We start from the raw sequence: 16,291 nt of genomic DNA, 5'->3' as shown, positions 1-16,291 counted from the left end.
GTTTTTTGAACCTTCGTCGGCCTGAGGAGGCCTTTAAACCTCTTATCTATCGAAACTTGGTTTTTAGTTTTATTCCAAGTCTTTCGATTTGACTTAGTCAAATTTGGTTAAGAATTTTGATAGGGAATGCTTTGGTTACTAATTAAGAGGTTTAGTGAATCCTCCGAATTAGATCCCTGATTTCGTGATAAGTCTTTCGAGACTTGGATCGTTTTTTAGTTCCTTAAGAGGAATTCTTGGAATATCGAGATTAGCTTAAGGTTTTTAGGAACCTAAGTTTAACTTAGACACCTTAGGTGGGGGGTTCTTGGGAACCTGAATTTGTTCACGGGAGTTTAAGACCCATTGGACTTGCTTAGGATTTTAAGACCTTTCGAGGTTTGATAAGGATTTTAAGACCTTTGTATTTAAGGATTTCAAGACCTTTGAGACTTGATAAGGATTTTAAGACCTTTGAGATTTGATAAGGATTTAAAGTCTTTAGGTCCGGATTCGTTCGGACCTGACTTTGTTTGAAGGATTTCAAGACCTTTAGTGGTTCCTAAGGATTTTTAAGACCTTAGGTTAGTTTATCAAGTTTTGACTTTGTTTGAAGGATTTCAAGACCTTCAAGATTATTAAGGATTTGAAGACCTTAGGTCCAGGTTCATAGCGACCTGAGCTGATCCGAAGGGTTTTTAGGACCCTAGGTCCGTGTTTGCAGGGACCTGTGTCGTTAAAGAATTGAGACATCGAGTTTAATTGCTTTATTGGTAATTGGATACATGGTATCATAGTAATCATACAATTGCTGTATTATAATGATCATACACTTGCTGCTTGAGCTATGTGATTTTAATCAGACATATGCCCCCTTTGGTTGTGGTGAACAAAGTGTTGAAATGAGGTTGGGGCTGCACTCATGACGGAGTTGCCTACGTACCCAGTCAAGGGATCAAGCCTAACGTAGTTCAGGAGTTTTAGGTACCTAATGATAATATCTCTTAAGATTCGTGGCGTTCCACGATCTGATTTCAGGTACCCCGGTTCGCACCTTTCGGAGCTTGTAAACGCCAGGTCGTACCACATGGATGATCTGATAAGGACCTTCCCAGTTGGTTCCTAACTTTCCAGCATCTGGTTCCTTGGTTCCTTCGAAAACTTTCCTAAGTACTAGGTCACCTACAGCGAACTGTCGGGGCCTGACTTTGGAATTGTACTGTCGTGCCATTGCTTGCTGATAGTTCTGAATGCGAATCAGAGCTCGGTCCCGTCTTTCCTCGATTAGATCGAGGCTGTCTGTTAGGAGCTGATCATTAGCTGCGGGGTCGGATGTACAGAGTTCCCGGCGGAGGCTACCAGCAATGGTTTCGGCTGGGACGACAGCTTCCATCCCGTAGGCTAAGGAGAAAGGGGTTTCTTCTGTAGCCTTTCGTGGGGTGGTTCGACATGCCCAAAGTACTTCAAGTAATTTTTCTGACCAGAGTTCCTTCTGGGTTCCGAGGCGTTTCTTGAGGTTTGCTAATACTGATTTATTAGCAGCCTCCGCCTGGCCGTTTCCTTGAGGTCGTCGAGGTGTTGAGAAGGTCAGGCGAATATTCCACTTGTCACAAAATATTTTGAAGTCGTGGGATATGAACTGTCCTCCATTGTCAGTTACGATTTCATATGGGACGCCGTGTCTACACACGATTTCTTTCCACACAAATCGTTCGACCTCGACTCTGGTTACCTGCTGGAAAGCTTCAGCCTCTATCCATTTCGTGAAGTAGTCTGTTAGGACTAAGAGGAAGCGTAGCTTCTTCTTTCCACTTCCTGACGCTACTAGTGGTCCTACGATGTCCATGGACCATCTCATAAATGGGTAAGGGGCGGATATGTTGGACAACTTTTCCGCAGGTTGGTGTATAATCGGTGCATGCCTCTGGCACTTGTCGCATGAAGAGGAATAGGCCTCACAGTCTGCAATAATGGTAGGCCAGAAATATCCTTGTCTTTTGATTCTGATGGCTAGAGCTCTTCCTCCAGAGTGGTTCCCGCAGGAGCCGTCGTGCATTTCCTTCATGAGTCTCATAGCAACGAGGCCATGGACGCATTTTAGGTAAGGTCCGGAAACGCTTCGTTTGTGGAGGACAGACTCGATTACGCAGTATCTCGCGCTTAATGCTTTGAGCTTCCGAGCCTCCCATTTATTGGGTGGGGTCTTTCCTTCCAGGATGTATTGCGTGATTGGAATTCTCCAATCCTCTCTCCCTACAACTTTGTTATGAAGAGACGAAGGAGGTTCCTGTTCGGGACCTGGTGTCGTGGTGCCCCCGGAGGTATTTGTAGGATTGGGCTCCAGGGAGTCTGAATTCCGAGGAATACCTCCAATTCCTTCATTATTGTCCGGGGTCTGGATGGTGCCCCCAGATGAATTTTGGAGGGCTGAACGGCTTCTGGTTTTAACCCTGCAGACGAGTGGGTCCGAGTTGGTGCCCCCGGGGGTATTCGTGAGATCAGGCTCCAAGGAGTCTGAATTTCGAGGAATACCTTCCGTGTTCTTGGATTGTGTTCCCGGAGGTATGCTTTTTAGAGCTACGTATTCTGGTTTTTGGGAACCAAAATGTTGTGAGAACTTGGGTAGCTACCGTTTCAGGGCAGGTACCTTCAGGTTGCTCTGTTAGCTTGCCGTCTATCTCGGCTTTAGTAGCTATGTCGATGCTTGGTTTTTCGATTCCTTCTACGGGTATGATCCGTTTTACGAGGGGGTCTGACGTGGAGGCTAAAGCAGCCAACGCATCTGCTGAGGAGTTCTCTCCTCGTGGGATTCTTGTTAGCTCGAATTTGTCAAACTGCCTGGTGAGGTTCTGGACGACTTCGAGATATGCCCCCATTCTTTCGTCCCTCGTTTCATATTCTCCGTGAAACTGTGAATAACTATAAGCGTTTAGCTCTCGAATTCCGAGGCTTAGGGCGAGTTTCAACCCTGCGATTAGTGCTTCATATTCAGCTTCGTTGTTTGAGGCGCTGAATCCGAGCCTATATGACTGCTCAATGTTTTCTCCTGCCGAAGAAGTTAGCCTTAGACCGACACCGGAGCCTTGTTTTGACGAGGCTCCGTCGACATACAGGCTCCACTTCGGAGATTCTATTTCGGAGTCTAATTGCTCGGATGCTAGTTCAATGATAAAATCGGCAAGGACCTGAGCTTTCGCTGCTGCTCGAGGTCTATACTCAATATCATATTCACTGAGCTCTATGGCCCATTTGGCCAATCGCCCTGACTGGCTAGGGCTGTGCAATATCATTCGTAATGGTTGTGAGGTCATTACGACGATTGAGTGCGATTGGAAGTAAGGTCGCAATTTTCTGGCAGCTGTCACAACTGCCAGAGCTAATTTTTCCATTGCAGGGTACCTTGTTTCGGCGTCTATCAAACTCTTACTGGTGTAATAGACAGGTCTTTGTTCGTTTTGTTCCTCTCGTACCAGCACGCCGCTAACTGCAGCAGTCGATACAGCGAGGTACAGGTATAGTGGCTCTCCTACTACAGGTTTGGATAGGATCGGAGGTTCGGAGAGGTACGCTTTCAATTGTTTGAAGGCTTCCTCACATTTCTCGTCCCATAGGAACTTCTTATTATTTCTTAGAAGTTTGTAGAATGGGAGGCACTTATCGGTGGACTTGGATATGAATCGATTTAACGCTGCGATTCGTCCGGTCAATCTCTGTACCTCTCTGGTTGTCTTAGGTGACGGCATTTCTAGGAAGGTTGCTATCTGCTGCGGGTTGGCTTCAATGCCTCTTTCGGTTACGAGATAGCCTAGGAACTCGCCTGAGGGTACCCCGAAAGTACATTTAGTGGGATTGAGCTTCATATCGTACTTGTTAAGGATATCGAAGCATTCCCTTAAGTGGGAGATATGGTCTTCTCCAGCTGAGGATTTGACTAGCATATCGTCAATATAGACCTCCATGGTTTTTCCAAGTTGTCCAGCAAACATCTTATTTACTAGCCTCTGATAGGTAGCTCCTGCGTTTTTTAATCCGAATGGCATAACCTTGTAACAATAGGTTCCTCGTTCGGTTATGAATGCGGTTTTCTCCTGGTCCTCAGGATCCATCATGATTTGGTTGTATCCTGAGAAGGCATCCATGAAGGATAGGAGTCGATGGCCAGCTGTTGCTTCAACCAAACGGTCGATGTGAGGTAACGGGAAGCTGTCTTTAGGACAAGCTTTGTTCAGGTCTGTGAAGTCTACACAGATTCTCCATTTCCCGTTTTTCTTCTTTACCACTACTGGGTTAGCTAACCAATCGGGGTAGTGTACCTCTCGAATGGATCCAGCTTTCGTAAGTCGGTCAACTTCGTCGTTAACAGCTTGAGCCTTTTCGAGGCCTAGCTTGCGACGCTTTTGTTTGATCGGTTTGAAAGTAGGGTCTACTTTTAGCTTATGGGTGGTGACGTTCGGATCTATGCCTTTCATGTCGCTGGTGGACCATGCAAAGGTTTTGACATTGCTTTTCAAGAAATCAATGAGCTCCTTTTTTGTCTCGGGAGGTAGCTCGGATCCGATGCTCACCTGTCTTTCAGGATCTGAGTCGTCGATGCAAACTTTTTCGGTGAGGTTCTTGGGGGGACCTCGAATATTTTGTTGCATTTCGCGACCCTCCTGGATCTGTAATTGCTATTGGGGGATTTTTGAGGATTTCGAATCCTCCCAAATAGCAGATCCTGGATATCTTCTGGCTACCGTGTACGGTAGTTATCCCTTCGGGTGTTGGGAATTTTACGCATTGATGATACGTCGAGGCTACTGCCTTCATTTTGTGAATCCAGGGTCTTCCCAGGATCGCATGGAACGGGGAAGGTCTGTCGATGACTACTAAGTTGGTCATTTTCATTATTCCGCCAGCTATAACTGGGAGCTTGATAGTCCCCAATGAGGTAGCTGTTTCTCCGGAGAAGCCTACGAGGTTAGCTTTTTGGCCAATAATTTCGTAGTCGTCTATTTCCATCCCTTTTAGGGTGTTATAGAAAATAAGGTCGACAGAGCTTCCTGTGTCTATCATGAGTTTAGGGACCTCGTATCCTGCGATGTTCAGGGTGACAATCAACGCATCATCGTGAGGTCTGTCGAGGTTTGAGGTCTCGCTTTCCCAGAAAGAAATCTTAGTATTGGACTCGGGGTTAGGAGGCTTAGGTCCAGTGTTAGACACAGCCTTCCGTACGTGATTCTTAATGGAATTGACGGAGTCTTGACATATGTCTGATCCTCCAAGGATACAGTCCACCCTCGAGTCGGGGCTCGATTGAGGGGACGGTTTGCTCAAGAGAGCTTCGACTTGTAAACTTTTTCCTTGGGGGAATTTCCCAAGAATCATGTCGACTCTTTTCTTGGGAGCTGGAGGTGGCGAATCGGTCTCCTTCTCGGGTGACCTCTCGCGCTTTGGGGAGGTGTCTCTGGAACCTCTTTTCTGATAAGGTGGTGGCTTTTTAAGGTCCACGCCCTTTATTTCTCCAGCTGCGAATTTAGCTGCCAGTTGTCGTTGGAGGTCCCAACATTCCTCAGTTGAGTGCCCTTCTCGATCATGATAAGAGCAATGTTTGTTTTTATCAAAGCCTTTTGACCAGGGAGTTTTGTTCGCTGCGGCGACAGGTTTCTCTTCCTTGTCTTCCTCGATTGCGTAGGAATGTTCTCCCTGAGTTTGGTTGTTTCGGGGGTTCCCCCTTTTGTGAGGTCCCTTTGCCTCAGAGGATTCACCTTTTGAGTGATTCTGAGGCTTCTTGTGGAGTTTATCCAATGCGGCTGTTTCCTCCTCCAAAGTAATGTATCTGGTGGCTTTATGAAGAGCATCATCGATAGTTGGAGGAGTATTGAGTGTTAACTCTGACCAGAATTTCGATTTATAGAACAGACCTCTCCTAAGAGCCTCGATGGCGACTAGGTCGTTAGGATTCGAGAGCTTAGTTCTTATTGCCCTGAATTTCTCGATGTAGACTCGTAGTGAGTCCCCCATTCCTTGTCTGACCTTCCAAAGGTCGGCTTCAGAAGCTTGTTTCAGGATATGGGTCGAGTACTGCTTCATGAAGGCGTTAGTTAGCTGATCAAAACTATCTATCGAGGCTGGTTCGAGACCAGAGAACCACTCAAGGGCTGTTCCGACCAAATTTTCGGCGAATGTCCTGCAGTAACCTGCTTCGCATTCTTCCTGTGTAAAATGGGCTTTAACGATTGCCAGTCGGAAAGCTCTCAAATAGGCCTTTGGGTCAGAGGTCCCGTCATACTCGGGAATTCTGATTTTTCGGGTATCCCTTATGTAGGAGCTGGCAATTCTGTCAGTGAATGGAGTTCCACGTGTTTCTTCGATCAAACTATCGATTTCGGGAGCTGAGCTCGTAGCTTTATGGACTTGAGCTCCCAATTTTTGGAGAGCTGCATGAGTTCGTTCCATATACCTACGGATAGCTTCAGGTCCTTCCATAGGTAGGACATTGGGGTCGTTATTAGGTACCCGACGGGCAGGTTCCTGACGGAATCGTGTGGGCTCATCCTCCCATGCAGTTGGTGGGCTAAATCGCTCACCAGCTCTTGGGTTATCGGAATCTATCCGTTGATACCGGTCCCCATTTGGGGTTGAGCCTCTGGTTTGATAAACCGGAGCTGCTGTCCTACCTTCGGATGGGAGGGATACTCCTACCCCGGATCTAAATTCAGTCGGCGGAGGAGGTAGACGAGAGCTCCGATCAGCGACCTGACCGGATGCGGAACTGGTTGTTGCCACGTTGCTTCCCATAGCACTGGTGATAGGTGGATTAAACACGGGAGCTGTCCCAGTATGAGGTGTCTGGAAAGCCGATCCCTGTCCTGCGGGAGCAGTGCTATCGGGGGAAAAATCTAAACGTCCTCGGGGGAATGAGGGATCAGTCAATCGATCTCGGAAAGTGACCCCCGGAGTTTGACGTCGAGGTGGCTGGGTTGTTGTGTCTAGAGATCTTGTTATCTCTTCGAATCGTTGCTGTCGAACAGCTAGCTGATGCATCGTACGCTCACTTTCCTGAGCTTTGTCTACTAGTTGCATCATCATCTGACGAATCTCAGAAAGCTGAGCCTCCGTTTGATTCGGAGCGGCTTGCTGCTGAGGATTCTCGGTGATTGGAAGCCCCGGGGCGGTTCCACTTGACGATCTCTGGTTAGTAGCTCCGGTTATAGTCTGGCTCGTTCGAGCGTTAATAGGAAGCTGCTGTCCGGATCGGTGGTCGCCACGTCGAGGTTCCGAGGTTACAAGGGTAGAGCCTCCGTCGTTCGGTGAGCCATCGCTCGGAATCGGGAGGTTAAGATCAGACGGATTTGTTGTCTGATCGGTAGGATTCATCCTTAAGTTAGAGTAAGGGATTCGATTGTTTCTTCCCCACAGTCGGCGCCAATTGTGAGGGATTAAACTCACCTCCTGATTTTAGGTCAGGTTATAGTTTAGGAAAGGATTAGGGAAAGATAATCGTGGGCTGAATCCTGTAAGAACTTAAAAGATGAATGAATGATTTTATTGATGATTTTGGGTAAAGAATATGTTTACAAAGATGTTTCTCTTGACGATTACAAAGATAGCAAATATGCCTTAGAATTGATATGAATAATCGTAAAAAATGAATAAAAGTTGGGATCCCCTTCTTCTCGAGTTCCTTTCTCTTTAAATAGCCTCAGGTCCCGCTTGATCATAGCCAACTGGTTTCCGAGATCTTCTCCGTTTATTGAGGAATCCGCAACAGCTTCCTTTGACCGGGTCCTGCGCTCCTTCCGTTATGGTGTGAGCTTCCTCTTCACCGTGACCTCTTTTGGTTAAAGAATTTAGCTCTCAGCCTCCGGCTCCAGCTTAGCTCTTCTCAAAGATTGAATTCGTTATGGGCCTGTCGTGGCCCGTTATTATCTTTTATCATTCGTTGTTCAGCTATCGGGCCATATTTGGGCCCAACAACGTGCCTATCAGGCTACGTGCCTCCATCAGGCTCCGCGCCTCCACAAGGCCACGTGCCTATCAGGCTACGTGCCTCCATCAGGCTCCGCGCCTCTACAAGGCTCCGCGCCTCCATCAGGCTACGCTCCTCCAATATTTGAACTATGAATGGCTTGATCCCCTTCCGAGGGGTACGTAGGCAATCCCCACTGTAGGATGCAGCTATAAATCCCCACTTCTTCCATGGTTCCATGACTTAGAACTTGGAAGGAACCTTCAGAACCAGGAACCATCGACTATACATCATGAAGACCTTGCGTCCTTCATTATGGACCCTGCGGGCCTCACCACAGATAGGCAGCCCTTGCCTAACGACCAATACCCCTTGCGGGAACAAAGGCCTTGACGATATATGCTGGCCCATATCCTTATGGCAGTATCCTAAAAGCAGGATCTCTTGGTTCATCGACCAATGAAGCATGAGAAATAACTATGACTACTTATCTCCTTCCTCCTATCATTCCGTAGGCTGAGCACGAATCGCTTGTACCATAAAGTACCCTAACAATTTGGCGCTAGAAGGAGGGGCAGTCCTAAACTACGTGACGATGGTGATAGGTGGAAGGGATATTTCATTTATTCATGCAAAAGGTCTCCATTCCAGCCACCTGGGGGCAAGAAATGACCTCTTCTCATCATATCCGTGGCCCACAAGGGTGGAAATACCTCTCATAGAGGGGATAATACTATGTTAACAGCACCAGCAAGGTTCTACGCAGGAACTACTTATGAGGTACTGCTATTCCATGAAGATCTCGGACCTAAACCACAAATCAGACCCCTACGGTCTCTGGTTCCTTCCGGTTCCAGGTCCCACCCTTGAAGCAAGCCTCTACAGTCTTTGGTCCTTGCTAGTTCCAGGTCTTAACCAAAGATCCGACCTCTACAGTCTTTGGTCCTTGCTGATTCCAGGCCTTAACCAAAGATCCGACATCTACAGTCCTTGGTACCTGCTAGTTCCAGGTCCCAACCAGGAATCAGATCCCTATAGTCTCTGGTCCCTACTAGTTTCGGGCCTTAAATGCAAAGCAGGCACCTGCGACCTGTGGATTCAACGACCCCAACTAGGAGCAGTCTTCACCAACATTAAATATCGATGGGAATCCTACTAGCAATAATCTAGCAAGTCCTGGACACCGTGGAATGCGTCCAGGTTCACAATCCTGCCTTACATAAGAGAGATGCATAGTTCTCAAACAAGGGACAGCACCTCCCATCCTGGTTTGCGACTTCAACAATTTCCAACGGAGGAGCCAGAAGAAGAGTTTCTAGGGATACTGCATGCATACCATGTGACCATTAAGTGGTAACAATGGAACCCCCTTTCCTTCTAGGTTCTAGCATCTAGGTGGTAGAATAGCTAGAGAACGCCTTTTGAGTACTCAGCGAATTCCATGGAGTTCCTGTGGAGAAGCTATGAACCAACCAAAAGTATGAGGAACCCTGACCAGACGCCGGGCAAACCGCTGCTTTGTCTGCCGCCAAGGAGCCAGAGAAACTGCTAGTTCTACATCAAGGCTTGGTGGCCGTCATATTCTCTACTCATTCAGAACCAAATGAGAGAATCAAGAGACCTCCCTTTCCCACTACTACTCAACCAGAAGAGAAAGCTGAACTTCCAGGTTCCGGATCCCAACTTCCGGGCTCTGGAATCAGGTCCTAATCTAGGTTCCGGGTCTACAGCTATTCACCTCACAAGGAGGCGAAATCTAATGACTTCGCAAGAAAGCAAGCCCCGGTTACCTCAATACAGCTTTTCCCGGCGATGTACCCTGATATGCTCCTAAAGGAAGCTAAAGCCACGTGCCTCTCAAGATTTCCGAAGGCCACATGTCTTCTTGAACCTCTAAAGAAAGACACGACCCCGAGGAAAGCAGGGGCAAATGAGCTGAGCGTTAACCCAAGGGGCAACATGCATCAACGAATCTCGTTTGCTTGCCCACAACAAGGAGGAGATCCAATAAATAGGAGAAAATCAATATGTAGGGAAGGTCAGCAGCAGGAACGGACTAACCATGTCCCTGTCTGTAGTAAAAGACGCTAATCCATGCGAAGAACCAGCCTCAACAAAGGTCTTGTTAAAGGAACGGGAAGAACCATGGTCTTCAGTCGGCTACCATCTCCCACTGAACTTCTCCTGCCTATGGTCAGGGGACGTCCCCAAAAGACTAAGAAAAAGAGAAGAAAACATAAGATGGAGAATATTGCTTCCCAATGATGTAGGCCTTCAAGAGATCATCCTCCAACCAGTATCTAATCTTTGGGGGGTATAAGTAAGGACTTACTTACTGAAGTAAATCAACAATTCCCCTGCTTGGCCTTGCCATACGTCATTCGGATCTCACAAACACGTGTCTATATGCCACCAGGGCCCTGCGCTAAAAAAATGGATATTGCTTGTCTTTGTAATGCGAAGCTGGTATCAAGAATTCTCGCTTCCGAAAGGAGCAGTAGATCACCTACATCAGATTCCAACAGATACGACTGATCCCCGCCAGCCGAACAACAATACTACTTGAAGACCACGTTCCATCAACGCCTTACACCAAGAAACGAGCTCGTCATCCCTAGAAACGAGAGAATAATGTCTCCATTCCTCCAAGGCCTGCTACAGGTCTAAGGACCCTGCTTCCAGCAGATGAATGTCAACGCTCACTGAAGCGTCAGCAAGTCCATCTCCATCAAACCCTACCTCACTGAGAGAGATCTACATGGGGCCTGAAAGCAAATCTAGTCGTCCAACGAGATAAAAGATCAAGGTCCCGAACCCTGCGATATCATCTCCACACAGGTCCAGCACCTACAGGTACCTACTATAGCCATTGGTCTGCGTCAAGAAAGACAACTTTCTCCCAGGTTCAAACACGGCCCATGCCTAAGAAGAACACTGGAGAAGGGGCATTGGAGAAGGGACGTCCTGCTCACGACAAGGCCCATGAGATAGAGCGACTTAGGCTGACCAAGGAGAACATTTTATCTCCCGACTTCACCCATGAAATCGAAAGATAAGGGGCAATATATTGGGAGTAAGCAAAGCCCATGTCTTCAGATTTATCCGAGCAGGACGCCGGTATTCAAATTCTCACGTGAAGAAGTTCCGACTCCAACTCCGAGGCTCTGACTCCGACTCCGAAGCTCCGAATCCGACCAGCTTCCATCCCTAACCCCAGGTAACATGAACTGAAAAAACTCACGTCCCGTGTCTTGGGTCCTGCATAAAGGCCATGTGCCGAAAAATATGCAGGACACCTTCGTAAGAAACATGCCAGTCCCTGCAATAACGCAGAAGGCATAAGTACAATCGCAAAGTATTGTATCCAAACTCAGAGTTTGTATAGGGAGCGAATCTATGAAGTTGAATAGAAGTGGAACATCCAAGAAAAAAATATAGGGGCATACTAGCTGGATCAGGCCCCAAGGGACCTCCGATCCTAGAGAACCCTATATTGGGTGTACAACAAAAAAGATCAGATTCAGAACCTTCCAGAAAGGAGACTGGGTCTTAAGGCGAGTCTGCGACCACACAAGGGACAAGTTAGCTGGAAAACTCGCCCCCGGATGGGAGGGCCCTTATAAGGTAATTGAGGTGCAAGGGGCAGGAGCCTATAAGCTGCAAGACCGCAACGGCAAGGTCCAACCCAACTGCTGGAACGCCTTGCACCTCAAATTCTATCATTTCTAAAAGCAAGGTCCCAGATCAAGCTTTCTATATTACTATTACTAATATTATATATTTAAGTACTTAAAGGGGCATACTAGCTGGATCAGGCCCTAAGGGACCTTAGATCTTAGCCAACCCCATGCTAGTAAGTAAGGCTATTACGATGTCTGCACTACGGGCCCTGCGTAAAGGCCTATAGCCAAGAGTTACGTGGGGACCACGTACTAGTGCTACCCAAACCCCGCGTTAAAGACGCTACGAGCTAGAATACACGCAGGGGGCATGACGTACACTGCAAAGTACTGTAATCAGATGCTGATGGCTGATATGCAGGGAGCAAATGTGCGAAAAAAACGGTTAGCACCAAAATTTAATACTTATCCAGACGTGGAAAGTAGTGTGTCTGGTGTGAAGTCGCTCTGCGGGGCAGGCCCACGCCAGACCACAATAAGTCTGAGAGTGACCTTTTCTGCAGAAAGGTAGAGTGCAACATTGAGATTCATGAGAGTGGCTATACCTCCGGGTGGTAGAGTGCGGTTTCTCAATAACATGATCGAGAGTGGCTCGCCTACGGGCAGCAGAATATGATCAAAAGACCTCCCGAAAATGAACACAACCCCATAAACCTCCGGGTTCAATACGACCTCAGGGTCTAGAATCTCCGGATTCAATAAGGCCTCAGGGTCTAGAACCTTCGGGTTCAATACGACCTCAAGGTCTAGAATCTTCAGATTTGATACGGCCTCAGGGCCTATAAAGAACCTCTGGGTTCGATACGGCCTCAGGGCCTTCGATATGGCCTCATGGCCTATAAAGAACCTCTGGGTTCGATACGGCCTCAGGGCCTATAAAGAACCTCCGGGTTCGATATGGCCTCAGGGCCTATAAAGAACCTCCGGGTTCGATACGGCCTCAAGGCCTAAAAGAACTTTCGGGTTCAATACGGCCTCAGGGCCTATAAAGAACCTTCGGGTTCAATACAGCCTCCGAGCTTGTAAGAAATATTCGGATTCGAAAAAGTCACCTAAGGGTTGATCAAGGACTTTCGAGTCTAAATGACCTTCGGAACTAATAAGAACCTCCGGGTTCAAGGACCCATAGGTCCGACCACCACCCTTCGGGTTTACCAGGGACCTTCACGTCCAAGGTAGAACCTCCGGGTTTGAGGTATTGATACCACTCAAATTACCCTAAGGAGTGAATTACTCTCATCAAAAGAGGTCAAGTTATAGTACTTAGGGATCCAATCCACAAGAAGCTAAGGCACACACTAGATCTAATAGTTATGAGATTAAGCTAGGCTAACAGTAAATAGATTATAAAGCAGTAAATAAAATAGTAAATATATTAAATTGCAAGGGCGAACAAGGTAGTTGTTCTTATGTAACCAAGAGTTGTTGATGGAAGGATGGTAGCTAGATCTAGGGCTTCTATTCAGGTATTGGGGATTATAATATCTATAGAAGCCTAACAAGTTGTTTGCATGATATTATAGAACTCAGCCGCTTAACAATCAGTGATGTCTCACTGGTTAAATAACTAGATCTCTGATCTTAACTGACGTCTGTTGACCAAAAAAAGAGTCGATCGGTATCCTTTTGTTATAATATCCATTATGTGGATGGACCATAACCAAATACTTAACCAAGTACTAGACAAGTCCAACAAGTACAAGAGGAAGTCCAAGGAGGTTTACATCCGGTCTACATCGGTTCATCTACAAACCGGTCCGAGATGAGAAGACTCAGTCAACCTCGTTATCATCACCTTGACCAAGTCTTCATGTATGACATCAATGTAGTCAATGTAATTAATGTGTAGATTTACTTCCTTGTAAAGCATTTGTAAACCCTTGTACAAACCACTATATAATGTGGTGTTGGCTAATGAGAAATACACACAACATTCCTCACAATTCACTCTCCACATTTCACACAGATTACAACACGTTATCAGCACGAATGTGCTCTCCACCTGAGAAGTCTCTCTCCACCTGAGCTCTCTTTTCCGGCCACAAAATTCTAAATCCAGGCGCAACTTTAAACCACCGTATCTCTCAAACCCTGTGGAGCCAGACGACGATCAACCTATCAATCTGAAGCCCAAGACGAGAGGAAACTGTTGCCGAAGACGGCTTGTCGATCCGATCTCTGACGCGTCGTGAATCGCATAAACTATCCGCACCGCCGACTCATGGTTTTTCCGGCCAGCTCCTCCACCTTTCTCTCAACCAGCTCATCCGTGGATCAGCTCTCTCTCATGGTGGTCCATTCAGATTCTTGTGGTGTAAAGTGGTAAACTAATCTATCCATAAAATCTAAGAACACCATTATATCTGAAAAGAAATCTAAGGATCTATATGAATCCATAATATTAATCTCGTTTCTATGATCCATTGATCCATAAGAAACTTGATTCTGAATTATTTTGAATCCATAAAAGTTATAATTCTCTAAAGGTTCTAAGTATCTCAAAATCAGATTAAAATATCTAAAGATCTATATGAATCTTGATTCTAAGAACTATTTGAATCATAAAATTATTAGAGAAATTCTTAAAACCTTAAAGCCTTAAAATCGGCTGTTCCTTTCTCTCCTAATTCATCCGGCCTTAAATCCGGATTGTCTAAAGGATCAATACCTATAGTCAAATCCTTTGATCATCCGCATCACCAGCTGTTCAAGCAGGTTGTATAAGTCGGCTATCAACACCCTAAGTCAAAATCGATTTGATCCTTTGTGATCAGTCAAACTCAAAATAAAATCGAAATTAAAACACAATTGATTGCATATCTTTGACTGTCATTGCTTGCTTTGCTTTGATTTTTATAAATGCATATTTGATTTTAATGAATGCATATCTTTGACTGAAAATATTTATAAAAGTTTTATAACATATAGTCTTGTTTTTAAATTGATATTTCATAAGATAGAATAAATATGCATGAAATCATTTGATCATATAGGTTGATAATTGAACCAACCTTGAATAGATTTCATATCATACTGAATATTGATCATATAAGTTGATAGTTAATCTTGATCTTTTACCATGCTTGAAATTGATGATTAAATTATATAGTAATCTTGTTGCATACTTGATAGCATCAGTTTAGTAAAATTTTGAATCATCTTGAATCATCTTGAACCAACTTTGAATGCAATTGTCATATTGTTTAAAATCTGACCATGCATAATTGTCATATTGCTAAGACTGATTTTATGTTTGCATATCTTTGACAATCCTGATAATAGTTCATATAAATTAAAATGGTTCATATTGCTTGCATCTAAATGTTTCACACTGCTTGCATATAATTAGACCAAATCGGTTTTTCATTTAAACTTAGCATGTTTGCTTGATTGAAATTATAAACCTGTTTAAACCGATCAAACATGGATAAGTAAATTGTTAGATCATTCACATATCATGAACTGATCATTTCCATGCATCTTCTTGTCATATAGTTTTATTAAGAACTAAGCATGCTTGTCTTTATTAAAATAGAACCAGCTTTGAAACCAATTAATAGAAAATCTAATTGAATTTGGTTTAGACATTTCCTGAAAATTATAAATTTTCTTGTCTTGGTTTATCCTGTAAAGGGGGGGAACCAAATATCCTCATGCATTAAGAATCACATTCATATTATTTCGGTCCAATGCTTAGGACAGAACATACATCCGATTAGTTCTTGAGCCATGCATTTATCATTCGACCATTGTGATTGATTTTCATCCATATTGCTTGATCTCATTTAAAATGATGATTGATCCTTATTCAAATCCTAAAGGGCCTTAATACCCTATATATAATCAATCCAAATTTGAATTATGATTAAAAGGATCACTAGATGCAGTGATCAATTGATCATTGTCATACTAGAAATGCTTAAAGCAAATATATTATATGATTTGGGGGAGGCCTTATTAAATCATTATTAAAACATATAAATTAAATCATATAAATTATGGCTCCTATTGCTTACATAAATTCTTGATGCTTGAAAGCAATGTTAAATATTCAGATCTTGAAAATCATCTTGAAATCTAAATCTTGGTGACTGTATCTAAATTCTCACTTTTGAGATAGATACAAGGCGATTTTCTTAAATCATACGCCATCACCTTACTGAAAGTCTCAATGATCAATATCTCACTATTGAGAATCCTCTGGACCTTTGGATAGAACTGAAATCCAGATATGATCACCATAGTACGGTGCTATTACCAAAGGCCCTATATGATTTGAGGAACCTAAAGACACAAGACTATAAGTCTGTGGATGAGTGTAACTCGGCTCTATTCATGATAGTCTCAAAGTTGAAACTGTGTGGAGAGACTATCACATATGCTGACATGTTAGAGAAGAAATTCTCTACATTCCACAAGCAATGTTTTGCTTCAGCAAAAAATACCGAGAAAAGGGTTCCTCCACATATGCAAATTTAATCTCTTGTTTGTTGCTTGCTAAGCAAAACAATGAGTTACTCATGAGGAATAGTGAGATGAGGCCTCCTGGATTTTAAGGCATTGCCTAAGGCATATTCGGCCACAGAGCCATATGAAAGTGTCAAACTATGGCCATGTGAAAGGCCATGGAAGATGGCAAGGGTGTGCGTGGATATCACCCACAGTCACTCCATAGTCGAGG

The 16,291-nt window shown here is 44.8% G+C and overlaps 1 protein-coding gene across 1 annotated transcript; it reads right to left on the bottom strand.

The window, feature by feature from the left end:
* Nucleotides 1-749: 749 nt before the first annotated feature.
* LOC130500089 (uncharacterized) lies at nucleotides 750-6,759 on the bottom strand. The gene is made up of 8 exons (XM_056994793.1): nucleotides 6,639-6,759; nucleotides 4,945-5,882; nucleotides 4,276-4,514; nucleotides 3,785-4,182; nucleotides 3,138-3,658; nucleotides 2,610-2,912; nucleotides 1,534-2,374; nucleotides 750-1,371 (listed from the first exon to the last, which is right to left on the bottom strand). Exons 1-8 carry the CDS (start codon nucleotides 6,757-6,759, stop codon nucleotides 968-970), a joined length of 3,765 nt encoding a protein of 1,254 aa, XP_056850773.1. The 3' UTR covers nucleotides 750-967.
* Nucleotides 6,760-16,291: the final 9,532 nt, after the last annotated feature.

The sequence above is a fragment of the Raphanus sativus genome, chromosome 9, assembly GCF_000801105.2.
Source record: "Raphanus sativus cultivar WK10039 chromosome 9, ASM80110v3, whole genome shotgun sequence".
In the NCBI taxonomy this organism is placed as follows: domain Eukaryota; kingdom Viridiplantae; phylum Streptophyta; class Magnoliopsida; order Brassicales; family Brassicaceae; genus Raphanus; species Raphanus sativus.
This window is presented reverse-complemented; position numbering and strand designations above follow the sequence as displayed.